Genomic DNA, 17,142 nt, shown 5'->3' with positions numbered 1-17,142 from the left:
AGTTACTTTTACCAAATTTGATATGCTTGCCATTCAAAGGTTAGCATACTTTTCACATTCAAGAGTTACCATTCTCTGTCGTTCATTTCATTCTGTTACATCGAAACCCTTTTTTTTCTACCATTGTATCACCTGTCATAAAATTCATACAGGTACCAAAGCTTTTATGTAAACCAATCCGTTTGAATGGAATAAAGTACAACCCTTCTGTGTATTTTTGTCGAACTCATTCCCTCTTTGCTGCTTTCATCACTGGTGTCCCCTGATATGATTTCCACTTTAGTACAGAATGATACTTTTATATATCGACACTGACAGCAGTGCTCCTGGAAATCGTAACAAATCACATACCACTCATTTTGCATCCCCTAACAAACTCACTTTCTTCGTGTCCAAGTTCCTTGCAAAACTCATTTGTATTGACACTCTGTATCTGGTATGTACACACAGGAAATGACAACATTAACCATTTATTTTTCCAACACAGGAGAGAACGTATACCGTCCACTTGAATCGTTGTCTTCAAAAAACAGTTTGGCACCAAATCCTGACTGCCAGAGCTCATTTCCCATTTGGGTTTGAAAGAACCTGTCCCTTTCAGGTTGTCCCTATCTATGCTGTGGTTCAGCATAAATCTTCCAGTCACAGGCAACTATGGTACCATCAATCTTTTCTTCAGCACACAATTCTACATGAATTTGCTGCCCTCTATTTGCCGACACTTGTATTTGCAATCGAGTAGAAGGCACCATGCATGGATGTAAATTTTTCAAAGTTGGCATGGATCAGCTTTTGACCAGAGCTTTGCTGCTGCACTCACACACAATTCAACTTCTTCCAATCATCCAGAGGGAGGAGTAGGAAAAAAAAATCAACGTCACCTGTCCCTCCAACCCTTACTTCATCCTTGATCACGGACTATCAGGAGACTGCCGTACAATCATCAGTCAAACAACTTCTCCGCAACGCTCAAGAAATGTGCGAGGTCACACAGGTAGGCCATCCACCAAGTCGTCACCCATGTCGCCTAATGTTTGCGCATCCTTTGCAAAAACACGCACCAAGAGATGTTTCATCATTATGCCGATGTCTCTTCATCTGCCCCTGTTATGAGAAGACGCTCCCAGTCTTTTGCCGACAATGTTTGAGTCCCTTCGTCTCCATCCAGTTGCAGTTTCCGTTGGGCAGCAGCACGCAGCTGGAGTATCTACCCTCGCAGTCATCATTGTCCATCATGTAGGGATTGTACGGACAGACTTCTTTCTCTTTTGTCTCGGGTGGCCAGTAGAGCGTACCACTCTTGATCTGCAGGGGAAAGATGTCAAAAAGGAATAGAAATACAGAGATGATTCAGTTGAAGGAGAATTGAATGTTGATATATTTGTTGACTTTTGAGAGTTCGTAGCATGAAATCATGTGCAGAGAAACAGCACAAACAGAATAGGCAGACTTTTGTACATGGCATCATTTGTGCTCCTGGATTGTATGTGTTGCCATTTTATCAATATGAACAGTTTTACAACCTAAAGTATGATGAAAGTAGTCTTGAATGGGTCAAAGATAAGGAATTGAGTACAATTTAATGTGTACACCTCAAACTTTCTTACATTCTCTAGTTTGAATTGACTGGACAGTGAGTCGTCAATGTTATCTGGAGTTCCCTTTTTTTAGCTCTATACATTCCTCCCTTGATTACCAGTGTAAAATGCCCCCATCTTCGCTTGAAGATATGCAGTTGAACAAACACAAGTTTGCTCAGTAAGTTCTGTGCAGTTTGCATGTGGTGAAAAAGAGCCAAGTTTTCACAAAATGTTCACCATATTTTTACCAACTGTTTTCTCTCTGTCCCTGATGATCCTAAGAAATCATAGAATCAAATCTTTTATTATGAATGAGGAAAGTCTATCTCTTCTATTCCCATGCCCTCAATGAATCTTGAAGATTTTTTTCTTTGTTGCTAAGCAGATGAAGAAAAATCCCAGTCTTTCGCTTTTGCCAATCTCCAAGAAACCAAAGCGAGGTCATGTGCAAGATTTCAGAGAAGATGGATCAATCTCTCAAATTCTGTGGATGTCTCCAGATTGCCAGTAAGGACAGTGGCAGGTCAGATGGATTGACAAAAATAGCAGTTCATGTAGCAAGGAAGACAAAAAATTGACAAAAGATGGCTTGGGGATAGTCGGACGGATAAGTCGATCTGTTTCGGCGAAAAGTTTGAATTACTCCGGCCAACAGGTGAGGATTATCACCACTACTCTGCAGTCTGGCCATTTTAAGGTGTTAATTGCACGATCCAAATCACTAAGAGGGAAGGATCGAGAACAAGCATACAAACAGTCGGTCCAGTTTGTCAGACAATAGTGTTGGTATGCAGAGGTATTTTTGTCAGTAGCACGGCATGGGGGGGGGGGGGGATGGGGGTAAATGACCAAGATATGGAGAGAACCAGAGTGGACAATAGGAGACGAGATGACAGGATTTACCTTGTTCATTGATGAGGAGGAAATATTTGATTATCACAGGCAAACATAACTGTCACTCTCTCTACTCATCCTTACTATCTTCAGGACAAGCATTTTTTTTTTTTGTCTCCATAATGAATCTCCACTGCTTTGTTGTTGTTTTTTCTTTCACTTATTTTTTTTCTTTTCCCATCAGAAGGGAGACTGCTAATTACAGAGAGTCCCATACCAAGTCTGTCCTACTTGCTATGGGCTCAGAAGATGATGAAAAAAAAAGATGTCTGTTGTTTGCTGGGTAGCAAACATGTTTTCCTGACAACCATTACAGTGTCCAGGTCCCAGTAATTTCAGCAGGATATCTCGAAAGAAATGAACAGACTGTCCGATTAGCTTGCTGTTGTGACATTTCTGCTCTTTCATGGGGTTGGAAATAGGTTTGCTCACGGTCACTTGCTACATTTGAGGTCAGGCAAAAAGTGCTCCATTACATATAAACAATTTAAAGCACTATTAACTCTGTCATAGATATTCTCTCCTCTTTCCCAGAAAGATTGAAAGATCTTTGCAACAATGTCAATGCAGAGAAGCTCATGAGTTCTGTTAGTTTTGTAGGATTTATACTCAAGTTAAAGGACAAGTTCACCTTCATAAACATAAGGATTGAGAGAATGTAGCAATATTAGTAGAACACATCATTGAAAGTTTGAGGAAAATCAGACAATCCGTTCAAAAGTTATGAATTTTTGAAGTTTTTGTGCAGTACCCGCTGGATGAGAAGACTACTGCAGCGTATGAATAACTTAGATGTCACATGCGTACAACAATATAAGGAAAATATAAAGAGAATTTCACAAAATTCCATCTTTTGAAAAAAGTACTCATTCCCCTGACTCGTTACCGATAAATGTTATGGGTAATATTATTCCCCCTACCTTTAGAAAGAGGCAAGTCAATTGCTCAATTTGTTATGCGAAAAAAGTGAAAATATGTTGAATTTTCTTTTATATTTTCTTCATACTGTTGTACGCATATGACTCACAAGCTGTAGTAGTCTCCTCATCCAGCGGTTCCAACACAAAAATTTAAAAAATTCATAACTTTTGCACCGATTGTCCAATTTTCTTCAAACTTTCACTGATGTGTTGTACTAATATTGTTGCATTTTCTCAATCCTTATGTTTATGAAGGTGAACTTGTCCTTTAACTATAGGCAGTTTTGGATACATCTCATGTTTTTATTTTTGTTTTGTTTTTCCCAGAATATTTTTAAGAGTGACTAGACTACGATCCATTTTAACGGTAGCCATCGTGCATCGAAGACCAATATACTTCTTTGTTGGACTATGAGTATGAACAGGAGGATGTCACTTCTGTTTTACTCAAATCTCTTACCTTAACCCTGTTTGCAGATGAACCAATTTTGCCATAAAGGGTGTGTACAGTTCTGGTCGAGGTGAAGATTTAGCTTTTAACGTTTTGCGAGATATTCAGAAACCACTCTATGAGATGTAGAAGACCATGCGGTTCTACCGGGGTATCAAAAGTTTATTCGATGAAAATCGGTTTTGATATGGCTGAGATATCCAAAAACAAGGTGAAACGAAGAGATCCTAATAAAGTTGTGGCATGTCGCCTTTTATGGTTAGCACTTTTTGGGATATCTCAGCAATTTGAAAACCAATTTTCATCAAATAAACGTTGAATCCTTCTTAAAATTACATGCTCTCTCATATTACTTAGGAATGTTCAAAACATGAATCCCTACCTCAACCAGTACTGTACAGTCCCTTTAACATGCATTTCCGATAGACACCTGCCCGAGTATACTTGGGACTAGTCCTAGTCTTCAATGGGTTAAACCCTGTATTTGCCCAGGCACTGAGGTTAACATGCCAAGCTTTTTCAACAACATTCACTATCAGATCCATCCAAACTTCACCTAGTCATAAAGTTAGCAGGTGTAGCAATATGCCTCAACTCAACTGGAGAGTCATGGATACACAATAGGATTTAGAGGGCTAGGTCATCTCTATTCATTGACAATTAGTTTCTAGATATCCATGCCAATCAGCAAAGAAAGTGATCCATCATGCACGCCAATGGTATACACAAAGCTCAGTAAGGGTTAATGCAAGGAGGTCTAGATAACCTCCCTGTTTTTGTAGTAGTGAAAATTTCTTCTTTGAAGTCTTATCTCTTTACAGACTTGATAGTTATGGCTGTACTAGGTTGATTTTAGCATAGATGTGCAAGAATTACCGTAAATGATTTATTGCAGACATATAGGGTAATTTGATGCCAGAATGGAAGATGCAAGCATTTATGAAGACCACAGGCATGGTCACATGACCAAAAATGAAACAGGAAAAGTTGGTGGTGGGAGAGGGGTGGGTGGAGCATGAGAGAGAGAGAGAGAGAGAGAGACAGGAAGTGGGGGGAATGTAGGGACAGGGATGTAGACCTTCAGGTGCACGTGTAATGCAGGGTGAGAGGAATTATCACTTCACAAGTACTTGTCCTTATTCCTAATGTACAATTCTATCACCACATCACATGGGGGTAATGGAGGGGGAGGAGGGAGGGTATTTTACCCTCTTCATGCCACATTAATTTTTGTCCATAGATAATTGTGTGAACTCTGTGCACATTTGACTCATTAGCATACAAAGGGTTAAGAACAAAAAGGCTTACATCTACAAAATTAATATCCTTAAATTATAGCTCTAAGCCCAAAGACTGTACTATCGATGGCAGTGGTGTTCTATATGTCGGATGGGCATGGAGAAATATTAATGACTCACGCCTGCAGGCGTAATCATACAAACTGAATGAGGGCAATCGGGGAGAGAAATTGATGTGTCATACTGTCAGTGAACAGCCGTTTGGCACATAGACCTTTTTGGCATGGTCATTCTGGGCACAAAATCGAGAAGACACTGTATAATACGGAATGATGCAGACCCAAGTTTGTTTTCCCCCTTCTTTTTCATATTTTTGAAATTGTGGCACTGTTGTTTTGGCACACCAAAACAAAAGGAATCTATGGAGTTTCTGAATTTCAGGAACTCAGCTACATGCATACAATAAATGTGTTAGCCTCCTTAGGAGAGGGTTTGGAATTTTAGAATTTTGTAAACTTTCTGTTCTCGGTGCCAAACATTGGGGACACAATGAAATGCTGCATTCATGTATTGTGCATGATGTGACATATGATGTGAATTATGATGAAATCTGTGTATTCAATTTCTGTAATATATTTATATGTTTCAGTTGGAAATAGAAAAATAAATGAATGAATGAATGAATGAATGAATGAATGAATGAATGAATGAATGGATGAATGAATGAATGAATGAATGAATGAATGAATGAATGAATGAATGAATGAATATATTTGATATAATTTAAGTCACTTCCTGTTCTATTCTTTTATTTCTTTCTTTATTTCTCTCCTTTATTTATTTATTTTTTTTTGGGGGGGGGGAGGGGGTAAGAATGGGAAAGTACAATGAGATGATTGTTTTGATTGTAACTGTTGGTTTGCTTAAGCAATGTATATTTTGTGATGAAAATATGTACTGACCTTGTCCAAACTTATGATTTTTTTTCAAGTCCAATACTGAAGTGTCTGTATTTGTTGACAAGTTGTAAACTTTTATTTGCCCACATTTTGTACAAAGAGGTAGAATATCCCATTTTGTGTTTGTTTGCTTGTTTTTGTGCTTGTTTTTCTTTTTTCTTCTGTAGTCTAGGTCAGACTGTCAAATTGGAGAAAATAAATAAAAAGACTCTGTCATCCTCCTGCAGAGATTTAGCCTTTTTCTGTGTGACTAACCAACCCCTCTCCTTCAAGTTTTGAAAATGCTTAAAATTGAATATATACAATGAAGTCGAGTGTTCTCCTGTCAAAGGAAAAATATTCCAGTGATGGAGTGAAACAAAGCTATTAATGATGGTGGAATCTTGTTTTCATTTCCTGTTTGTAATGTCCACATCATTTCCACAGAGGCATGAATCATGCAACATGAAAGTTTGACCGGTCACAGAGATACCCAAATTGACTTCTACTGCGATGTCAGGGCATGACACAGCATTTATTACAACAATCTTGCCTCCCTTCAGTGATGTCACATATTAACTTGGCCAATAAGCTATAGAGGCAGTCTGCAATCAGCTGGGGAAAAATGCAATTCTAATGAAATTCTCATCTTGTGAGCTATGTGTACTCTCGTCATTGATTTCATCAGCTGCCTCAGCTTACGAAGACAAAAACAAATTACTGTAGGGGTAGCTAAGGAATGAATGAGAAAATACAGAACAGAAACAAAAGAACAAACAAACACACAAAGTTCATACCATTATCAAATCTTTAAGTTCACTAAACCAATTTTAAGGATTATTCGAAATGCATATCATATGTTCCCCCAGACATTGTAAGGATAACCATCCAGTATGTATACTTCGTAAATATTGTGATGTAGTTGTGCTATGTGAGGTGTCTCTAAATGATTAATCATGGTAATGGTGATGATGATGATGATAAGAGTTAAAAGTAAGAATGCAAATTATGATCATAACAGTAGTATTAAAAATGATGATAACAATAATAAAACTGATAATGAAGATAGAAATAAAATATATAACAAAATATTTAAATGAGATTGCTCATGTTATGACATTGCAGTATATTTCATTTTAGTAATGATAATAACAATAACGTAAATAATAAGAATGCTGGTAATAATGAAACATAAGATATTTAACAAAATGCTTTATTGAGATTTACTCACCTTGCAGACATCGCAGTATTTTTTATAGGTATGCCTGAGTCCCCTCCTTTGGTCCTTGGTAAGCTGGCTTTTCTCAATGACCCAGTCGCAGAGGCCTATGAAGATTTCTCCGTCAACATAGTAACCTGTAAATGGGCAGTGATAGGAGAGATCCAATGCATAATCATACTTAACTAGGCATTCATAAAGTGTTTGTTTCAAGGCAAGTGCATACTGCAATCAACTCTCTCCTTATCAACAGAAACCTGCAACATTGTTTCTTAACTCGTCGAGGATGGGCTGATTTTGCCACAACATGCATTTTCCATAGACACATGCCCGAGTATACTTGGGACTCGTCTTTGACGGGTTAAAGTAAATACCATGTATCTTTGCTTTACAACCTATCATATTGTAATTATACTATATTTTGATATAAACATGTATATACCTGAAGTCGGTTTTTTTAGCATGATATGTTTCATAATTTTGTATCATTTCTTGTGGAAAATGAATTGAATGGATAGAATTTTAAATGCAATAGAGGCAGAGAGTGAGAGAGATAGAAATGTCACTAAACCATCTCTTGAGAAAATGTTTTTGTTATTATTTTTGTTTTGTTTTGTTTCTGAACGAATGTGGACAGGGTAGCTTTCTTCTTTTTCTGTCACCATAGACTGGTGACCCAAGATGACTTTTAGTTCACCCTTGTGGAATGTTGTGAACCAGCTATAAGACACTCTTCGTTAAGGGTGACATGTCCGGATAGTCTCGCCCAGGTGATCTGTAAACAAGCTCCTCAAATTTCATAAACAAGTCATAGGGAAGACCATTCAGGCACTTGCACTATCATTAATAGGTACACGCCTCTCAGCAAGCAACCCTGTCAATATTCCAAACTATTTCTTCCCTACGAAGATAGCTCCTGTGAAATTGGAAGCACTGCATCTATTCGTTCCATCATGGCTAGCTTTACCCCCATCCACTTTCCCCCAGCCTCCTCTCTCTTACCCCCTTCCCTCCCAATTAACCCCCTATTGGGCCATCTACTTAAGCTCTGCGAGACCCTTTTCTTCATTATACCGTACATATTCCAGGCTTAGCCAGTATCTTCTTCCAAGCTTTAGGCATTCCTCTCTGTTGTGTTTAGATTAACTGTAACTCCCCAGATGGGGAGTTATAGTTTTATTTAAACAATGGCATGTTATTGATCAACTCTGACAACCCCCTCCTGTGTAAAGCCTTTATATATCATGATAAGAAAATAAAACTACTTGTCTTAACCCTTTGAGGACGAGTCCCGAGTATACTCGGGCATGTATCTATGGGAAATGCGTGTTGTAGCAAAATCAAATCGTCCTCAACGGGTTAACAGGGCTCTCCAACAAGATAAAATAATATTTGGATGCTTGGCAGTCTATTGCACAGTAAAAACACACATGCATTTTCATACTTCTAGGTTAAATCTATAAGTTCATCCAACAAGCTTAAACCCTCGTGGGCACTTTTTTTTCCTCTCTCTTTGAATTACATTTTAATGCAAAGGCCTTGAATGACAAGTAAGCAAGCATAGTGTAGCAATATAGGAACAATTTGTCATTTGATCTTGGCATTATTTGGTGATATATTTGTATGTTTATATGTTTCTCTTCCTGGTTGATGAGATGAGATGGGGTGAAGCAATGGTGGTAATGCCCTGTTTTTCTCTCTCCCTCTCAAACTGTATCCTGAGCTTAATCCACGAGTGACTCAAAACCAATGAGTAATCAAGAAACATAATAACATTGTAGTTGTTTCCCCCAGACAGAAAAGTTGGCAGAAGTGGAAAGGAAAAAAGTGGACACACCCTCTCATGATTCCTTGGGCATCTGTTACATATGTTTCTCATTTTAAATGTATGACATTGATCCATACCGAATGACAGACATAAATGTCACACGTTCTAAAACTTCTACACATTTTTTCTCTCTTCTTTTCCATACCAAAATGTCAGTCAGACGACTCGTTGCATGTAACATTTTACTTTTCTTGTCTGAGAGCTCATGATACTGTCTCCAGTGGCTCCTTCAGTAGGAAAAAAAAATAAAAAGAAGTAACTTTTGGATAAGATACCACATAATCAGAAACTATACAAGTCAACACATTCATTTTCTGTATGATATAACGCTAGCCTTTCATTCATTTGCTCCATTAGTTTTCCGTGCTTTCTGCACTTCAGTAGAAAAAATAGGTAATGCTTCAATATCAGGATTATGTAGTGACCCCCTGTCTCTAACAAACTGAAATGAAACCACATTATGTCTGATGATGACATTTCTGGCTAGTAACTGACATATTTCAGCTCATTAACCCTCTTCTTGGTGACAAAGGGATCAAAAACACAGGTGACATACTCCTTGAACTTCTTTCTGTCTTTTTCTGGGTGTTCTAGGCATCTCCCAGCTGCAGTAAAATATGCCCAATGTACCTTGGATCAGATATGCCCCATATCATGCGATTTTTATCTCTTACACAGGTTGTGAGTTCAGCCGAACTAAAGCATGTCCATTTGGCTTTTAGACGCCTACACTGTTTTGCATGCTGCGTTTTCTGACTGACAAAGAATTGTCACAGAAATGCTAAGTCACAGCAAGAAGCAGATGTGTACGTAATAAAGATAGACATCCAGTTTCTGGGTAGGACCAGCATGTTTTCAACGTACCTAAAAAGTAATTTCAACTGATTAACAAATTACCCTACATTGACGTAATTCATTCATCGAATTCATTCATTTTAAAAAAAAAATCATGTTTCTTAAACTATTTAGCACATAATATGTGAAGCCAAAAAAATTGTTATGATCCATCTACATGCAAGTCAAATCATTCCCAACAACATGCATTCACAGTGTTTTTGTTTTTGTTCTTCTTTTGCTTTTATATAACCTGACCAAGGAGGTGATGTGTTTGGTTGAAATCTCAACTTCCGAAAATTTTATAGGGACAGACCTGTGAAAAAAAAAAAAGTTATTTTCTAGAAGAAAGGAGGGGATAGCGTGCAAAGGATATCGTGCAGGGCCTTCAACTTGAACTTCAAGTGTCTATGGAATAAGTTCATAAAGAATAAATTATTTAACCTAGTTTACACTCATTATTTAACTTTCCCTCATGCTTCCCTATATGTGTAGTCTGTGTGTGTCTGACTTGAGGGACAGTTGCCATGGTGATTCGATAACAAACCACTTCACAGGGCGTGGATGACACTCATGTATCCCTTTCCCCCATTTTATTTTTAATAGTCTAATTTGCTACTAATAATAGCATGCAGACTTGTGTTTATCATAAAATAAAATTGTTTAAGTATTCTTCTCTTTATTTTTTTTTCCTCACCACAGGGAAGATAATTGTAATGCAGGAAGTGTAGGGATGTTGTTATTAGGACAGTGGCAAACCTCGTAATGACGGAAAACAGCTGAGTGATTATCCATAAGCATTCCAGGAGTGCCTTTTGAATGTCAACTTTGGTTCTTTTCTGGTGCCCCATACATTCACACTGCCTGGTGTCAAACTTGCTACATAACGCACCTCTTGTATCCTCACCCCAACCACTGTCCCCCCATCACTTCAGCTCGCACAACTTTACAACACCTTCTTTTTTCATTGCCCTCCTCCAACCGAGCCTAACTCTCCTTTATGAATTAAAGAAAGTTCAAGCTGATGCTCCATAGAATTGCTTTTGTAGCATACAGTGCAATTCAACCAAGAAAAAACATTTTTTTTTCCCTCTATGTTTTTGAGCATAACATGTATTTTTTTTTTTTTTTTTTTAACAAGGTGCCATAGTATTGCAGGCTTTGAGATTTCATTCAAATGCATTCTTAAAGGCTAGGTAAGGATGTGAGATATGTTAGAAATATGACAGAATAAGCACACACACACACACACACACACACACACACACACACAAAATAATAATTCTCCACTGGTCATGTATGTTAGATTTCACTCTCCGTTCTAGGCCCAATAGAGTAAATCTGTTTTGCATACTAAAGCGAAAGTTATTGAGGCAGAAAGAAAAATGCAATTAACCCCTAAATGTACTCACGTGGAATTTGTTTGCTTTCTTTTGTCTGGTTTCATCCATAGTTGACACCTATAAGAAAATCTGTTTTTTTATTTGTTTTCTGTTTGGATGATTGCAAAGAAGACAAATACAGTCTCCAGTCATTTTCTTTTAAGCAGCTGCTTATGAAATGCCTTTTGATGTGGCACTTTCAGGGGCTTCTAATTTCTTCATTCTTACATGATAGATCATTTGACGCTTGATTGTAAGGTTAATGATTCGGTCATCAGCTTACACAAAATGTCATCCTTTCTTCATCAACTAAGATACACACAGGGAGGAATAAGCTGGCTACTTTAAGTGTCGGCATGCTTGTATTTTGGGTATTATGGGAAGGAAGGTTTGGAAACTCTGAACAATGCTGTGAAATGTTACAAGTGCTCCAAAGATTTGCATGGCTTCAGATAATGACATGGTTTCCTACCATAGAATGTTGAACAAATATTTATTTTGTTGGTCTTACAGAAAACACACACAACACACTAACAAACATTTTTTTTTCTGTCCCTCCCCCTTACTTTTTTTTTCATACCTCTTCTACAACTACCCTGCTTTGCCGTCAGTGAAATTCCAAGATAAATGGTGCACCCTAGGATTACAAATCAACTTGATGTATTGAACTTTTTCTTCTTTTCCACACAAAACAATGTTTGTACACAGCTTTCTCAGAGTGTAAAGAAGACTTGTTGAAGCACCTGGTTAAGAAAGCCTTTGTAAAGGTATACCAGTAAGTAAATTCTAGCAAATGTTTCATAACAAGGCTCGATATTAGCAGTGACCCAAGGCCACTAAAAATTGGTTTATTTTGAATCTTAGTTGCCCAATTGGGCCACCAAAAGATTTTAGTGGCCTTTAAAAATAAAATAAAAAGTTAGTGTTGAGCATTGACTTAGGCTTAGTATTGGAGATATATGTTCATTTTAAGCATTTTAAAGACCTGTGGAATGCTATCTCCAAGAGCAGTGTTTGGCATTATCACAAGTTTCCAACACCACCTGTATAGCCATACGTGGACCCAACATGTTTACAAGAAAAATAATCAAATGTGCCACTGGGTGGGGTTCTTCTGGTACAGCATTCACAAAATTGGCACTTTTATCATTATTACATTTTGTTATGGCATTTCACACCTATACGCCCACTTGCAAAGTACCAGCACTTATTTTGCCATGTGTGCAGCAGAGTTCTTACTATTTTTTTTTTCTTTTTCAAAACCTTGTTTTCTTCTGGCTAGCATCAACCATCAGATGTATATTTTTGGTAGGCATTGATATCAAACAAGTGCCATTAATACAATCATGATTGATGTTCGATTGCCAGGGTTTTTTTTTTCCAATCCTTTTTGCCCTCCTCGATGTACTTTGTATGAATTTATGCTTGTTTATGGCATCAGTTCTGGTGCGTGGGCAGTATGTAAATACATTTGTCGTAGTAGTGTGTGTTGTTGTTTTCACACACCCGTTGTCGTTACCACACCTTTCTCTCTTTTCTCTATCTCCATCTGTCTCAGTCAGAATGGTTATGCTGGCTTTGCTTTCTTTTAAAACCAGGCGGGGAAAGATGTGAAATAGCAACACATTCAGAATAAAACAGTCATTCATTTATTTGTTTTCTTCATTTTTTTCCACATTCTATTATGTATAAGCATTTTTTTCCTTATTATTTCTCCTTCTTCTTTTTTTTTAACTGCTGAAGGACTAAGTTGGCATGGATCCCTGTAGTGCAGTTGAGATCTTCGGGATTATTAGCTTGTACGATGACAGCTAAAATCGTCACACTTCAACTCAACTGTGCACTACTTCCTCCGACTAAACAGTCTTGTCTGCTTCAGAAATTGCGGTTGCAATTTTGAAGATGGACATCCAAAATGTTCTTGGTATTATACTTTTTAAGTCCTGGAGATAGTCCCCCTCCTCCCCCAAGAGAGTAAAAGAGAGAGAGAGAGAGAGAGAGAGATTTGTTAACAACAAACAAAATGAAATGAGAAGATGGTAAGAAGGGCAGTTGTGAATTGACCTTGTGGGGAAGCTCAAATTGAAACTTAAGTCTGGAATTTTTTAGTCAAAAACTAATGGGTAACTATCATCGCTAGAATGATGCTGTCCGTACTTACTTTTCATCAAGAGTAGTGATGTTCACTTGTTTACCACAGAACAAAAAAAAAAAAGAGTTCAGAGCAGTAAGTGTGTTATTTGTGCTGAGGCTTTGGGTCCATCCGAAGGTCTGCCTTCGATTATGCCATCTTTGAGTTAAGAATCGATGAAATGAGGTATAGGAGGGATGGCCCATGAAATTCATGGGACTTAGAGAGAGTTTAATCCATTTGGCACCAAATCTGAGAATTTGTGATACGAGAATGGAATGACATGTATGCTTTAAAAAAAAGTGAAGGTAAATTAGTCCATTAAAGTTATGAAGACTAATGGAATGAGTCTGTGAGTGCCACTTTGAAGTTTATTCATTTTCAGCAAATTATTTCCTAGCTCTCTTCACTGCAGGTATTCCTGCCTTTTTGTGCTTGTTTTGTTTGCTGAATTTCAGCGTACACAGAGCATTGCAATTGGCAGGTAAATGTTGGGAGTATATATTGTTAACAACAATCTTTTCGATGTGCTGATGTAACCATTCCAAAACACATACCAGACTTTGTAGAAATCAGAAGAAGAGAAAGACATTCAAGATTATTACATGAGAGCCCAGCAGAAAATGACAACACCAAACATGCGTCACAGAACAAAGATGGCAAATTAGCTATGCAGTGTATTGGTGTTCTTTTACAGCAAGAACTGTTTTGGTCAGGTGTGTACAGTACAAATTGCAATGTGAGTGATTTGGGAATGAAGTGGTACACAGACAACAAGGTCTGTAAATATTACCAGTGTGCGTATTTGTCCAAATGCCCTAGTGATCCAAACATGTTGTGAGGCATGCTTTCTGGTGTATTCAATTTGTGTATTTGCATGTGATTCCTTTCTCTTTCTGTATGCCATAAAAAAGTGTCCTTTGCATAGGTTACAGGGAAAAACAGCTCAAACAGCATGAAAGTACACACCTTTGGAATGTTAATAACAAGCACTCTGGAAAACAGGATTTTGTCTCTCAAATCCTGAAAATAAATTCAACTAAACGTTTGATTACTACAAAGGTGCAAGGTAGTCTCATGACTGATCCTACATTTTGCATTTAACAACAGTACAGATAACTATTATAACACTTTGATAAACTTTTTGAGTGAAACTCCCAAACTTGTTATCCAGGTTCACTGTAGACATCAAATGAGAACATCGTTTCCTTTGTTTGTTTGTTTGTTTGTTTGTTTGTTTGTTTGTTTGTTTGTTTGGTTGTTGTTGTTTTTTTTTTTCATATTAGTTTCGTTCTTAAATATTTCATATGTTGACCTGTTGAGAACATGCTGATTTTGCTACAGCACACATTTTCCATAGACATTTGCCCAAGTATACTCAGGACTCCTCCTCAACAGGTTAAGCATCTTCAATTTTGTTACTTCCTTTGCCTTTTTTCTTAACCCATTGAAGACAAGTCCCGAGTATACTCGGGCAGGTGCCTCGGGAGATGCGTGTTGTAGCAAAACCAGCCTGTCCTCAACAGGTTAATAGCCTAATTGTTAAATATTTCATATGTGAAGCATTTTCTATTTCTTAGTATAATGAAAAAAACAGATTCGCTATTTGGTCTGCATGCTTGCCCTCTGTGTGAACGCGTCACAAATTGATACTCTAAGCTGTGTGAGGTGGAATACTTTTCTTGTCGCTATCTCCCTCTCTCGCTTCTGCGAAACTGCAGCATTGTGGTTGTGAGTAAGAGAGTGAGGGGGGAATTAGCAGGAAACCATTGATTCAGCGGCTAATACTTTAACCGGGGAACAGGTGACAGCAGTAATAATCATCCTTTGTTTGTTTTGCTGTATTTCACCAGGTCCCTCCTTATCTCTTCTCTTGATCTCCTCTTTCATCCATGTACCCCCTCCAAGGTCATCGCTTATTTCCCCAACTTCTCTCATGTATGCATGTATGTGTGTATGTGTGTCTCCTCATACTTCCACTAGGCCAGATACATTGTACTGTAGAGCAATATATTTTCGCAGAATGAAATTTTCACGAATTAGAGCCAACGGCCTTTTCACTACATGAAATTTAAAGATGACAAAATGAAATAGGTTAGCTCTGTCCAGCTACCAATCCTGGTTATTCCACATTATCCTTGCAATAGTCTACCTGCACTTTGGCCAGTGTGTTTTTCACTGCTTTTGTCTACTGGATAATATACGTCATGCATCCAAGGTGTCAGATTTGAGTATTAAAATTCATTCAGGGGAGAATGCATCAGATTTGTAGCCATTGCCTCTGGCAAAGACAATTGGGGAAACCCCTTGGTACAACTTACATGTCATTGACATTAGGCAAGGGATAAGTATTATCCATCAAACCTTTTTTTCAGGATTCCCCCACCTGTGCACATTGAATTCAACTTGCTTTCGTTCTTGAGCAACCCTACTAATCCCCTGATAAAATTTGCTGGTATTTGTGGGGGGATGTCCCTGGACTATCTTTGATATTTACATTACCAATGGCAAGTAAACACAAAACGTTCGTATATATCTGCCATCTCTTGTAAGGCCAAATAAAAAAAGAAAGTAGTTTCTCGTCCGGGTTTTTTGAGCAAGGCGATGAGGGAGGTCCTTACTATTTGATATCTTACTATTTTTTCGAGGATTGTCAAAATGAAAGTAATATGTGTTTCTCGTCCGGTAATTCTGAGAAAGGTAACGAGAGAGGGCTTTACTATTTTCTATATCCAATTTATGAAATGAAATATCACTCTGGTAGCTGTGTTATGAGAGACCACGTCCCAAGTGTATGTCTTGCCTGCACTCTGTGCATTTTCAAACAAATAGATATAATATGTACCATACTTGAAATGAAACTTCATGCATGCAAAAATACATTTGCTTTTCCTTTCCACTACAGATGTCAAGGGAAAATGACCATCTTAATACTGGTATTTAGTGTTGTAATGGCATTTCTGATACCAGTGTACTTGCAATTCTGATGTATTGTGCTATTAATTGAAACAGGTATAAAATATTCTATCAACAAATGTACGACTGAAATAAATTCCATGATATTCAAAACACTGCTTTATTTATCATTGGTGTTTGTGACTTTTTGTGTCCACACAGCTGGTATGTATCTGCATCTCTTCACAGCACAATTGTAGCACATTCAACTGGAAACTGCATGGCTGGTACAATTGCAGATGGATGTCAAAATGATACTGATATGGCATTATAGCATTGAACATTTAAAGATGTTTCTTCATGTTCTAAAAAGACATTTGATAATCACTCATCATTTGGAAGATGAATGATTGTATCACACTACAGGTGATGTACGACTCACGACCGTGTCCGTGAATTTACATCGTAAAGAAAAGTATTCCGCAGAAATACGAGACAAACTAGAATCCGTAGAAAAGTTATTTATTTTGTAGATACACCCATTTAATAATTCTACATTTGCTGGAAACGCGCATTCATTTTCTCTTCAAAATAGAATACTACATCGCCGTCAGATGCAACGTTACAGAGCAAAGTGTTTGGGCCTCTACACATTCAAATGTGTTCATGCGTGCGTGCAGACAGCAGACAGACCAGGGGGATGGGGACCCTGACAGCTAGCTACAGACACGCTTACGCGGCCGGCACGGCCACTGCACTGGCACCGTACCTTCCGACACTGCACACACATGCACATAGTCACAATGACATGCCAATGTATACATACAAACTC

The 17,142-nt window shown here is 37.9% G+C and overlaps 1 protein-coding gene across 1 annotated transcript in view; it reads right to left on the bottom strand.

Moving 5' to 3' along the window:
• Window positions 1–597: 597 nt before the first annotated feature.
• The window catches only part of LOC139716620 (uncharacterized), a 36,364-nt gene continuing 19,819 nt past the window's right edge, over window positions 598–17,142 (bottom strand). The window contains exons 3-4 of the mRNA XM_071628146.1: window positions 7,253–7,377; window positions 598–1,305 (exon numbers count right to left, since the gene is read on the bottom strand). Coding sequence (XP_071484247.1) covers window positions 1,108–1,305; window positions 7,253–7,377 — 323 coding nt within the window. The 3' untranslated portion in view covers window positions 598–1,107. The remainder of the gene's footprint in view (window positions 1,306–7,252; window positions 7,378–17,142) is intronic.

This window comes from Diadema antillarum, unplaced genomic scaffold (assembly GCF_040938485.1).
Source record: "Diadema antillarum isolate AM-2024a unplaced genomic scaffold, OU_Dant_1.0 scf00000068, whole genome shotgun sequence".
NCBI lineage: Eukaryota > Metazoa > Echinodermata > Echinoidea > Diadematoida > Diadematidae > Diadema > Diadema antillarum.
Note: the sequence above shows the minus strand (reverse complement) of the source record. Positions and strands in the feature narration are given on the sequence as shown.